At 47.1% G+C, this 13,125-nt stretch overlaps 1 protein-coding gene across 10 annotated transcripts in view; it reads right to left on the bottom strand.

Moving 5' to 3' along the window:
- The window catches only part of SLC4A4 (solute carrier family 4 member 4), a 236,799-nt gene that overhangs the window by 154,308 nt on the left and 69,366 nt on the right, over positions 1-13,125 (bottom strand). For 5 of the 10 annotated variants that reach the window (XM_055797666.1, XM_055797673.1, XM_055797667.1 and 2 more), the window contains exon 1: positions 8,909-9,529. In XM_055797666.1, coding sequence (XP_055653641.1) covers positions 8,909-9,086 — 178 coding nt within the window. In that variant the 5' untranslated portion in view covers positions 9,087-9,529. Of the gene's footprint in view, positions 1-8,908; positions 9,531-13,125 lie in introns of those variants that run through there. The other 5 variants (XM_055797669.1, XM_055797671.1, XM_055797668.1 and 2 more) reach the window with 2 other exon arrangements.

Below are 13,125 nucleotides of genomic sequence, written 5' to 3'. Positions count from 1 at the left end.
GCCAAAGAAAAGGGTCAGTGTCAATCCATCAGGTGATGGGACCAATTACTTGTAAAAGGACAACCATAAGGTTGAGTAGGGGGTTCACAACCTAGACAGATGCAGTAAAGGGCAAAAAAGAAAACAGAGGCTCCAAGAGAGACAACACCCACGTTACTATGCTACTGAAACATGACATAGAAAGGGATAAGATTAGAAACAACAGGGCACTCTTAAATTCTGCCAGCTCTGACAGAAGAACCCCAAATTCATGGCTAAGATGAACGTATTTGAGAGAGGACTCAGCATCAGCAATGAAGATGCAGTCACTTAACTGAGCAGGGAACTTGTCCGAAGATCCTTTTACATATTCATATTACATATGTGTGGTCCTTTACTAAAATCACTACAAGGGGCAGGGAAGACAGCACGTAAATTGGTCATTTTTTTCTTCTTTTGTAACATCAAGCTTCTAGAACATCACTATCTTCAAAAGGTCAGTTTAATCTTTACGTAAATGACCTCTGCAGTCTTCAAAAGGTTCCCACGTAGCATCACTATAGTTAGCCAGAAGGAAAGTCTTCCTAGCCATCTGTCTAAAGCTCACGCTTCTCAATTTCAAACGTACGCTGGCTCGCTACCCATCAATGACCCTGCCTTGAACTGCCAGATTCCTAACAAGATTCAGAGGCCGCTCCAGCAAAGCATATTTAAAAGGTGTGTTAGCACTGTGCCCCAAAGAACAGGTTGGCTCTAAAAGACAGAGCTCACAAAATGAAGCCAAGAATATCTCCAACCAAAAAAAAAAATGGAGAAAACAAAATTAGGTCATCATTTGACTCCTTGAGGATCCTACAAACCCCATTTGTTTAGGAGGAGCAGACTGAGTCGGTCACCAAAAACTACACCAGGAATTGCTAGGAAATGATCAGAATACAAACCCCAGAAGACACACGCCAATGACAGCTATAAGGCACCGCTCCATGACAGGAAAATCTAAGGACGTTGGCAATGAATTAACGGTGGACATTGTTTAGACAGAACAATAAACATGTGTTTGGGGTATTCTCACTGGGCTTTATGTAAGCCATTGTGAGAGTCTTACCCACAACCCCATAAGCTGCTTTTCTTTCCCTCTTCTTTGGAGCTGTGAGAGGTTACAGAAGCCACCGAACCTGTCCTGCTGTGATCTGATCTAATCTGGCCAACACTGCCTGGATTCCAGGAATGAAAAGAAAGACTTTAAAAATGCACAGCTCTAGGGAACAGGGCAGAGGAGGGGAGCCATGCTGGACCGCTTAATTTTCATGCCAAGCTGATGGGAATCACGATACCTTCAGATTTTCTGGCACCCGCCTCTAGCACCGAGTTCCTTTGCAATTATGTCCGCTTCCCAAATGACCACCCAAAAGAGCCCATCTTGGCTGAAAATCTTGGCCTCGTTTTCTGTATTTCCATCTCATTAATTACCAAGGCTGACTAAACGAACACCAAGCAGGGCACTATCAATTCACAGATGCAGGTAGGTTTTAGACCACCCTCCAACATAAGTAAAAGCTGTGGTATAATGAGTACGGCATCCAGGCACTGCTCCTGCTTCAGAGAAAGAACCTCAAGCTGCTTTTGAGGTACCAGAGGTTGGCTGCTGCTTTGCCACTTGTGCACAAGCAACAGCAAGGCACACCGCTGAAATCTGCCCTCTAAACCCTGAAGCAAACACCACGGTCTTTTGCGAGCCTAAACTCCTAATCACCACCAGCGACTGCACGAAGCAGCACATTGTCCAACGCCTGAAGAACAAACAGCAAAGGCCTGGGCACAGCTTAGCAACAAAGCCAAGACATCCAACTGCAACATGCCAGGCAGAGATGTGCCTAAACCGCCATCCTGTTTCCTAGGGTTCGCAAAGTGCCAGGCAGCTCACAGCGAGTTCCCCTAACTGCCCAACCCTGCAGCACCGCAGCACGAGACAGAAAAGCAGCCCTGCCGCAAGCAAACCTCGGGTCCAAGGCTGCAGTTAGAATCATGTACCTAGAGGCTGTGGTGTGTTTTACGAAAGGCAGAAGGCGGCCAAAGCACCCGAGTTTCCTGCGTTCCTTCTCGGACTCTTTTCACTGCTGAGGAAGTTCTCCCAGTGCTGTGCAACCAGACCAGGAATATCACCCAAAGGAAAGGACAGGACAGACCTTCACAATGGCTGAGGCGATGCCCAAACTGGCACACAGACTGGGCTTATCTTAGCAAACTGTGGAACCAGCCCTAATGTCAGTTTCCAGATTAAGCCCATCTCTACTAGTTCTGGGTGCGCAGATGACAGAAGGAAGGATGCTCCTGTAGCCCCTGGCCACATGAAGGCTGGGACTGCTGGACCTGGCCAAGCTTGAAGGAACCCAACCCTGACACGGGGTCAGGTTTCTTCCACTTTGTGCCTCAATACCTTTCCCTGTTTGCCCATCATTTATCTTCACTTCTTCTCTCTGCCTTGATTTATGCTATGGAGTAGGTCTCTTAAAAATCCGTCCATTCAAAACCACGACAGAGTTTGCTCAATACAGCCAAACACGGCAAATGCTGGCACGACACGTTTTACAGCTGCAGCTGGGCCTCCCCCATACATTTTGTGTTACCTTTTGATTTCAAATGTCCCAGAAAAATTCAGGAAGGGAAACCAGCACACCTGGGGCTCACATGTGAAGACTGAGCAAAGGCTGTATTGGTTCTTCCATCTCCACGCTGAAGTGCCATATCCAGTATTACTGTACCTTAACAAAACGAGCTGTTGGGCAGAGGAAGGTGGGAGAAGACAGTCAAACAAGCCTAGACTGGGATCTGAACTGAAACAACCCAGGAGAGGACCAAAGCGTCACATAACCAGTAGGTGTGCAACTACAAGACCAGCCTGTGCGCACACTGATGCAGGACAGCATCGACAGCAACTGAAGCGCAACAGATGAGAACACTTCAAAAATGACCTTTGCAGAGTCATTTCCAGGAGCACACCGAGACACAGAGGCCCATGGCCCTGGACTGGGAGGCCCTGCATTGCCCAAGCACCTGCCCTCTCTTGGTAGGGAGCAGCAGCTTCAGGATGGCCCCAGGAACTAAACACATCCACATCACTTGATCCCATCAAAGGCTGTAAGGTCCCACCCAAGGGCCACCGTTCTAATTAGCACAGCCCTCAGCAAAATTAGTTTCACCGCCAGGTCAGAGAGCTGATGATTGTCTCAGCCCATCAGAGACAGAAAAAGGCCAGTCGCTGTCAGAATGGTACAGAAACACCGCCCTTCACTGCCACGTACCTCACACTCCTAGCGAGTGTCAGTGCAAAACTTATCATCACTTAAAAGAAAACACAATCTTTCCTTTGCAACGGGCAAACCACATCACATATTGACTCAGCTGTTCTGACAACATTTTCTGGATTTCTCCTGCGTGCGCAGCCAACTTATCACTACCTTATGTAAAGTCGGTTTATCATCATCTGAACTTGGATTGCAGATTTTCTCACAGACCCTGGAGTAGGCGGGCATCAACAACTTCCCACACAACCCCGGCGACTTCACAGCTCATGCTGAGCCCTGACAGCAGATGAAAGACACCTGCAATGACCAGAACGATATCCCGTGCCATGACGGGGAAGACAGACACCCGCTGGAAATTGCCAGTAGTAAGCGCACTCACAGATTTACTAGCAGCAAGCTAACAAACGACTGCAAACTGATATTATCTTACTAACAAAAATTTCTGAACAAGCCGCTTCTTGAGCAATTCCTATTTCACAGACCTTGCAGCATTTGTACTATCGACTTACTTAATCCTTGCTCACAAAAACCGCTCCCAACTTTTCCATAGGGATTTACCGTATTATCAAAAGTCTGCAGTGAAGTCACAGCACAAGACCTTTTCATTTCCAGCAAGCCAGTTAACAGCACATTTCAGCATCCTGCAAAGTGTCACGGGGAATTAAAGCTGGGGAGAATCTCATCTGAAATCTTTCATCCAGATATTTCGAAGCTGAAAAGATCCAAACTACCTGTCTTGTTTTCACTGGCTGTGTGGGGCAGCATTCAGACCCCAAGCTGGGCCTGGTGCTCCCAAGTCGTGCCAGCTGCTGCGAAAAGGCAGTGCCCGCGTCCCCATCGTTTTCCTTTTGCACAAGCAAAGCCTGACTCAGTTTCACCAAAGCAAAATGCAGCCTACTCTACCTCCACGCGTAAAGTAAAGGTACCAAAGAATATCAGCAAAGTACATTCTGCGCTGAGGTTTTAGCCGGTTAATTTTTTTAGTGGTATTTATTTCAGAAGGAATTAAAAACTCTGATATGAAACAGGTCTTCTGGTTATTTCTGGAAATGGAGAAGGCCTGTCTATAGTCATTGATCAAAAACTGAGGGTGGGGATGAAAGAAGAAAACAAAGCTCATTTCTCCCACCTTCTGCCTGCTCTTAATAAAGGTAAAGATTTTCACAGTTATCTTTACCCTTTCAACCTCTCTCCTCATTAATCCAACCATCAAGTAATAATCTTAGGCTTACGGCATCACACAGCTTTCTACCAGCAAAGCGCAATGACACAACAGGGTCAGGAATAGAAAGCAAGGAGGAGGGAAGTGTGGGAAGCAGACACCTAAAATGGAAAAAGCAGTTACAGAAAGCTGTTATAAAATCCCTGGTTTAGGCTCTCTCTATAGTAAATCCCATAAAGACAACAGGATCCGTGAAAAAGTTTCTGCCGTAAGAGCATTTTTTCCTGAATTCCCCCCTACAACAGTGGTATCTAAGAGGTAATTTACTTCGCAAATCGATTGAAAGGCAGGACAAAGCACCTCGACAGGGGTGCTGGTCCCTGTCTGCTAACGCAGCAGCCAGAGCACCCCTTGGGTTTTCAGCAACAGCACTGTCAGCCCTGGCACCCAGCACCCTCCGCCCCGCCACGAAGCCAGGGCAGCAGCAAGCCGAGGGGGAAGTTACGCTTAGAGAGCCAAGAATACCTTATCTCAAAGGATAAGGTGGAGCTTTACTTTTCCCCTCTTGCAAAATTGGTTATTAAGTAATCTGTTTATGTCACACATACCAGCACTCCTAACAGTGGCATTAAAGCAACATGTCCTTAACCCTCAAGGAAAGGAACGAGCAGTGCTCTAAATGAATGGGAATGGTTTTCTCGCACAGGAAGGTTCAGCTTAGGGCAGTGCCTCTTCCCCATTCCCCCTGAGAAAGCCAACGTTTCTGCATTGCTTTCCTTCCAGCTGGACCCAGGCAGATTCCTCGCCTCACCAAGTCACGTTTCTGGGCGCTCACGTGCCACATCAGTGACAGCCAGCACCGCAGCTCTTCCTACCCCACAGGCACCGAGCTAGCCGATGGAGCCCTCCCGATACAGACACAGCAGGGGGCTGAGCTGGGGTGCCGTAATTCTCCCATGTCAACAGCTGATGTCACTCATAAAACAGCAACACATTCCAACACAGGACCAGACTGAGGTGACATCTTAGAGAAACATTAAATGATTTCTGGAAACTAGCCCAAAGGAATGGCCTTTTTGGCAGGTATGTATAGTTTCTATTAACACTACATTTACTCAGCAAGGGCATGACCGACCATTGCCCCAAGCTGAACATGTCGCAACATCCAACGGACCAGAAATGCCCGTTTTTCCCCCTCCTTAAACAGCAAAGTCCTTCCCTCTCCCCCACACTGCAACATAATCAAATTAGCAAGTGACGTGGTAATTCAGAGCTGCCGTCTCCAACTCGCAGGTGTAACGTGAGGCCATCGGGCACCAAGAAAACAACGTTGCTCTTCCTCTCTCCTTGCAAAGAGCACGCAAAACAGCGAAGCTCGAAGCCACGGCTTTAAAATTCTGTCTTCGTCGGTTGGAAACCAAACCAATGCACAAGCAACACAAGCAGCCTGCTTTCTGAGCCTGTTGTAATGTCTCACAGTTGAGTCTTCCCGTTCTCTCCTGCAAACTCCAGCAGCTGGGAGATCCCCAAATCCCACCACCTGAACACCATGCTGTCAGCTTGCTTCTGATAAAAGTTGTAACTCCCCTCTCCCTAGCAGAGGGAAAAGAAAATAGTCTCCACTCTGCTCAGGGTTGTGGTGGGGTTTTTTTTTCCCCTGCAAGTTTAGCGATATTAAGAGTAGCTTTAAAGACCCTTCCTGAGAAATCTGATCGATATGAACTGCTGGGTCCAAAGAATTATTGGGAGAGGAATGGAAAGAAGGTCCAAGAGAGGCAAAGAACTTTATAAGTATGTTGTTTCCTCACGAAAGTGGGCTAAAACTAAAAACTCTCAGAAAAATAAAACACACCTAGAGGTAACAGTCCCACTCACTGTTTCTTCTACAAAGGATGCAACTACTGAAAGCCTTTAAAAGCAGCAAGTTATAACCGTGCCGTGAAGGTGGCTGAAGTAATGGAGAGCACTTCGGAGTGAACAGCTTCAGGTCTCTAGACAAATGTTCTCCTCCCCGAACCGTCCCACATGCAGCACAGAAATCTAGCAGAGAGACTTAAAAACATCTGCACCAAGGGTCAGCTGAAGGTCTTCAACCTGATGCTTTAGCCCTTCTGTTGGATCTTAAACTGAAAGGGGGTAGATTTAGATTAGATATTGGGAAGAAATTCTTTACCGTGAGGGTGGCGAGGCGCTGGCCCAGGCTGCCCAGAGCAGCTGTGGGTGCCCCATCCCTGGCAGTGCTCAAGGCCAGGCTGGACGGGGCTGGGAGCAGCCTGGGCTGGTGGGAGGTGTCCCTGCCTGTGGCAGGGGGTGGGAACTAGAGGGTCTTCAAGGTCCCTTCCAGCCCAAACCATTCTGTGAATCTACGATTCATTCTATACGTGCAGACTATGACTGTTACACAGGGTACGTGTGTGCATATTAGACAGACATGTGCATTAAGCATATTTATATACAGGACACATATCTGAGAAGGGAGTCAGACGTAGCTGAGGACATGCATAGAATCAGCTCCATTTAGGTTGGACATCTTCCCAGCTAAGGCAGATAAGATCTCCTCAAAGTGTCAAAGCCTTTAGCGATGACTTGCAGTGTGGCAATGCCCCAGATTTCCCAGGTAGGCTGTGAATTCAAGGCTGTCCCACTGCAGAAGAGTGGAGCGGCTGAGCAGCGGCTCACCAACTGCATCATTCACGCATCGTGGCACTGACAGATGCTACGGCGTCAGCAGTGGCCCCGCCACAGACGGCAGCTCCCTTTGTGATTTAGCTAGGTCATTCGCAGAAGCCTGGCGAGAACTGAGGCGCTGCCTTTAGCACGAACAAGGGAATTAGCTGGTTACACAGCTCCACGTCTCTCTGGAAGCTCAGACAAGCAGCTACAGTTCTCAGAAGCCTGTCGGGTGCCATTAGAAGTACTTGTTTCACCCTCCTCTTCTTACCCCAGCAAGATGAACTGCAACCAGTCTGGTAGCTCAGCTACATCAAATGAGGATATCAATGTGGAAACACAGAGATAAACACACCACATCGACAAATAATGCTCAAAGCATTAAGGGCAGCCCTTTTTCACAGCACCTGCAGACAGTTAGAAGGATGGTCCCGCACTGCTCTTCGCAAACAGCAACTTGTATTGTATTCCTGGAGTGTCACACGTGGTCAATACCCACCACACAGCATGTGGCAATATTTAAGGCAGTAAATTATAAAAAAATATTCTCTCTCTCTCCCCTCTCAAATGTTTCGGCTGTGCCAAAGGGTCAATTATTCTACAAGCAAAAGGCCAATACAAAACCCCTGTCATTCCAACCCCGCAGACAGCAAATGGCCTAATTAAACCCAACACGATGATTTATAGCTACTGAGCACAGACTGCTTCATAGAAGAGAGGAAGAAAACACAGGCTTTTTCATGGGAAGGACTCGTTTGATTTGCTGGAAGTGTTCTAATTCGTATTTCTGGAGCTTTTTTTTCTTTCATACTGCTCAGTCCTTTAGTGTCTGGTGACAATAACACGGCTGGAACCCTACCCCTTCCAAAACGTTTTCAACCAAAAAGCCACAGGCATCTGTTTGCAATTAAAGAAATCAGAATAAAACTATATATCTAAGTCAAGAGGGGAAGGACAGCACTGGGAGGTGCAATGCTGGCCTCCTTTTCCCCTTCCAGGTGGAGTATGTACTCTATCAACCTTTCCTCCTCCTTCCCCACTAGTTTATCAAGCACATGGCCAACTGATCCTCAAAAAAAAAAAGAGAATTTGCTGCAGATAATTCATTCCTATCAGCATAATCATTTTCCACAAACCACCTTAAACTCCTTTAAATTCCTTTTACCTTTTGGATTTCACAACATTTTTGTTTAGAAAATAAAAACACTTTCAAAGGAGTCTACTCTCTTTCTAAAAAGTGAGGAAACTGTTTGCTCTGTTAACAAAGTTCCTCTTCAAGGGAAACATTTTCTCTTTATGCCTGCTAAGCTAAAGGGATGACCCAAGCAAACATTTACTTGCTGCCTGATGTCCACCCCGACACTTGGTGCAAATTCTGCTGTTTTTTCCAGTGCGCTCCTCCACCTGCGATGCCTGCCACCGTATTCCAGCACTTCCAAGCATGGTGGTGATATGCCTGCATTGCCAAAACTATATTCACGAAGGACAGCAAACCAAACAGCTCTGATATTTCAAAGCCACTATGCAAGACACAGCAAACAGGACTTTGCGGGGAGTGGAAACGTGTGCCCGCAGCCCGTAACATCCACTCCTGAACTGAAAAAGAGGGTTTCTTTAAAAAGCCTGTTTCACCCCCATCAAGCTTACCAGTGTTTCGGTCAATTTTAGGGTTAATCACTCAGCAAAACAAAGGCGTCCTTCTTCTCTGATATCCGACTGTGCCATGCCAAGCTTAAACACAAACACAAACTGTGAAGGCACCCTTTCGCCCCAGCAGTCCAAGGTCTCTTACCTTCCACTTCTTCTTCGTCACATACATGCTTAAGGAAGGAAGCCCCTCTATCCAGTACCGCCTCGTCCTCCATCCTATAGTAATAGAAAAGAAAAAAGGAATGCTCAGACTTCTCCTGGAGTGAGCTACTTGAACCAGCCCAGGTCCTGGGCAGGTTAACTTGCAAGCTGCTGTTCATGTTCCTGTGGGCACTCCTGTTCTCCTTCCAGTGCCTGCTGTTCCTTCATAGAGCTCCTTTCAAACGGCGTTTGGTTTAAGCTGGCCTCATGTAGCTTGAATTCTAACCTTGAGATGACATCACTGGTGCCAGGTGTGAGAAAGGTAATCCCAGCTAGAAATCTTTGGGGTTTTTTTTTTCCTGTTTCTTGTTTCTTTTTTTTTTTTCTCCTCTCCTCCCCTCCTCCTTTTTCCTTTTTGCTAAAAAGGCCGTATAGACACACATGCAAGTTTGGGACTGTCTATGCAATAGCCAAGAGTTTGTGGAATTCCAGTTTCCTTTTAAAGTCCTTCTAAAAGACTGCGACTGCAGAACCACGTACACGAGCAAGCACGCGTACTACACACAGACACACACACACGCGTTCGAGTGCACAGCGGGAGAGCAGGCTTCAGCCAGCCGCTTAATACCAGCAAAGCACACTTGTCTGTTGGGAGACAAGCTTCGTGTCACATGTTGGCCTTACAGAAATCCGACATACGAGGATTATCCCGAGACCGAGCTACAGCAAGTCAGACCGTCACAGCAGTCATTTATGTGTGTCACCCATTCATTCATCCCTCTGGGGACGGGGTTTAGTCGTTACCTGCCTTCTCCTCCCTGCTTCCTTCCACCTCTTCTCTGCTTCCCCGTGCAGAAGAGACGACTCATCCTACACTTCTGCCATAAAAGTGGCGCTGCCCAGAACTCGTGCTGCTTTATTTCACCCACAAAATAAGACCCTGCACCCTTCCCAAGGGTTCATCTGCAAACTCGCTTTTGATAAGAAAATAAATTAAAAAGATAAAATAACCCCCCAAAAATTAAAATCTAGCGATATTAAATAATCTCCTTAGAGGCTTAAAGTCTAAGCACACATTTGCTGCTTGCTGCTGGACAGCTTTCTGTCTTAATACAACCGGAGACCTTGCTGGCAAGCTGTTTCCCTACCAATGGCAAGAAACAGGCATATGCAGGTAACCATCAAACCCCAACACCTCTTCCTTTTATTCTCTAGATGGAATAGGGACAACCTAGGTACAGAAGGAGACAAAGCCTTCAAAATTTCTTCGCATCCATCCTGCTTCCACTTGCCATCCCACAAGATCCTCCCAGTGCAGTAGTAGCAAACACTTTTTAAGGGCACGTTCAGATTCAGAAAAGCATGGAACCTGAACGGATGGGCGCTGAGAAATCAGAATGTCTTAGGATATTTACCTCATGTGTCAACACCTACCTGAAGAACAACAACAAAATAAAAATTCAGCCGCAAAAGAAAGTACCAGAGTGCCGGTGTTCTGCAAGCAGTAGCACGGCAGCCTCTCTCCCATCTTTGCCAAGTTTCTCTCCACCTCAAGCCCTTCACTGACGCACCACTGGCCCCATCCTGGGCTCTCAGACCACAGCTCTGCTCTCATCAATGAGTCTCAGGGATGTCACAGATAAAAAAAGAACAAAGCAGAACAGGTCAGATTCAAACCCACCAACTAAGCATGCGGCGATATGCATTTTTCATTGGGATTATCAGATGGCAGCCAACAGCACAGCACCGTACCCAGGAGCGACCATCAGCACCGCTCCTCAGTTTAGGTCCAATGGAGGCATTTGGGATGAGGCCCAGCGCCCCTCCACGCAGACTGCTCCTGCCCGTGCTGACTGCCGGAAGGAATTGAAGATGACGTTTCCCTGACTTGAGAAAGGCCCCGTTTTGCGAGCGGGTGCTGCCCCGCACGAAGGGGCAGGAGGCGCTTCTCGCCAGCCCGGCGCACAGAGCCCCGCTTGAGCACACAGGCAGAAGCCTTCCCCACAAGTCTCAGCTCTTCATTACGTTATTCAAGACTACCTATACTTTTTTTTCCTAAAGCAATAAAAGGGAACCTATTTCACGGACGCTCTTGCCTGTTTGCAACGGTTGTGTAGGCACACCCCAATATTTTTTTATTTTCTCTGCCCTCCTTCCCCAAAGCAGCACAGTAGCTACTTGCTATAAACACAGCTGAAAACATCTGGAACAGATGGTACTGGATTTCCAGACCAAAACACAAACCACACACCCTTTATTGCTCTGTAAAGTCCATTCTTACAGTTTCACACGCAACCTGCCCCAGCAGTTGCCTCCATCCCCTGAGCACCAGCACACTCGGGCTCCCCGGCATACGCCCATGCACACAAGCGCACCCACGCATCCCACAGCCCCGCTCATACACCAGCCTCCATCTTTGGCAGCATCAGAAAAGCAAGTCTCATAGCGGTTGTGGGTACAGGGGAGAGGGGAAAAATAGGGCAAGGAAGGACGCAATTTCCACTGCCTGCAAGGAATATAGTGCTGAAAATTCACCAGGTGCCGTCCACTTGGTTATGATGTCTGCTCCAATTCCCCACCACAGCAGCGCATCCTCCCAGCGTCGCCCTGCCCTGCTTGCTGCTGAGCATCCCAGGCAGCCCCTCACCAAGGGCAGCAGGAACAGACCCCGTGCTTCCCACCCACCTACTCCCCCAAAAAAAGGTATTTTTCCTCCCTTGGATCCATCTACCACATTTAACAGCTGCGCTTTCTAGCTGCAGAGGGTTGGAAAACTGCTTTGGACATATTGCAAGCCTGATGCATTCCCTGAAACACACGTAGAGCGGATCCAAAGGAGCTGGGGGGGGTTTAAAGGGCCAGGAATAGAGCCTGGGTTGCCTTGGCATGGTGCCCCGTTTCTTAATCCGCAGGAGTTTAGTGATTAGACTCCCAAGCGCCACCTCCCTTGACTTGGTCTTTTCTGCCCTTCTCAGATTACTGCAGGCTTTCTTCAGGCCAACATCCAGCAAGAAAACATCCTTTATGAATTTGCACGGGGGAAATATTTCAGCCCCCTGGAATTTTTCAAGTAACACGTAAAAGGGAATTGCAAAAATTAAAAACTAACCAACCAACCATGTATCACCTGAAAAAACAAGACAATCTTCACTTGGGTCTTCAGGGGAAAACTGGCAAGAGTCTTATCAGTGACACACTGCAGCAAGGAAAGGTATTTCACCATCCCGTGGGGAAGATGGACACACTGGATAAATAAAGGGTGGAAAATTTTTAGGGCCTCTGAACAGACATTTTCACGCTTTGGTTTAAGTCTGGTTTACCAGCTCCTCGTAGTAAGGTAAAAAGCACAGGACATTCAGACACTTTTTACCTAGATCCCCATACTCATTACTGCTACTGCAAGGTTTTTGGAAACAAACCCGAAAAATTAATTTAAAAATATTTGGTTTCTATTTTCAGCATCTAGATCTGATCAAGTCACGTACTCTGACAGAATATACTCTGGCGAAAAAACACAAGCTGCTTCAGCAGATGTCTTCTCTGGGTTGATAACTAGATCGGACCGAACATTTTGAGAAACGCCGCTGTTCCTACAGGGTTCTAACCGGAGCCACGCACAGCCCACCTGACCCAGAGCACAGCTCAACCCCAGTTTGCAGACCAGCTCACAGAAACACTCTGCCAGGGTACTCCCGAAGAACAGGATTTCATACTAAGAGGGATCCCAGACCTCCTAACGCAGAGAAAAGTTGGTATAAAATGGGCACAATGAAGGAAATCAAATGGCGAAAAGCAGAAAACAAGATGCTCCTCTGTTCTCCAGGGAGCCGAGCACAGCCCGAGACAGGGGTGAGGATGTTTGCCTCTCACTTCTGAGGCAAGAGCGTACTGGAGCATTGAGCGCCAGCAGGGCAAACCTGCCTCTGAAGGGTTCTGAAGGGAAGCGCTGGGGCTCAAAACAAAACACACCAAAAAAAAAATAAAACTCCTTGTCTCCTTCCTCTTGCTTACGCTGATCTGAGAGTCTCCAGTTTTATATAATTTTATAAATTATAGGGTTTGATATTTCATGTTTAATTTTAATATTTAATATAATTTAATAAATTGTAGGGTTGTATATTTAAATGTTTGATATTTTATGTAATTTTATTAATTATAGGGTTTAATATAATTTTTACATTTTTTAATAAATCTTTCATGCTCATTACAGCAGCGAAC

This window comes from Falco peregrinus, chromosome 2 (assembly GCF_023634155.1).
Source record: "Falco peregrinus isolate bFalPer1 chromosome 2, bFalPer1.pri, whole genome shotgun sequence".
Lineage (NCBI taxonomy): Eukaryota > Metazoa > Chordata > Aves > Falconiformes > Falconidae > Falco > Falco peregrinus.
This window is presented reverse-complemented; position numbering and strand designations above follow the sequence as displayed.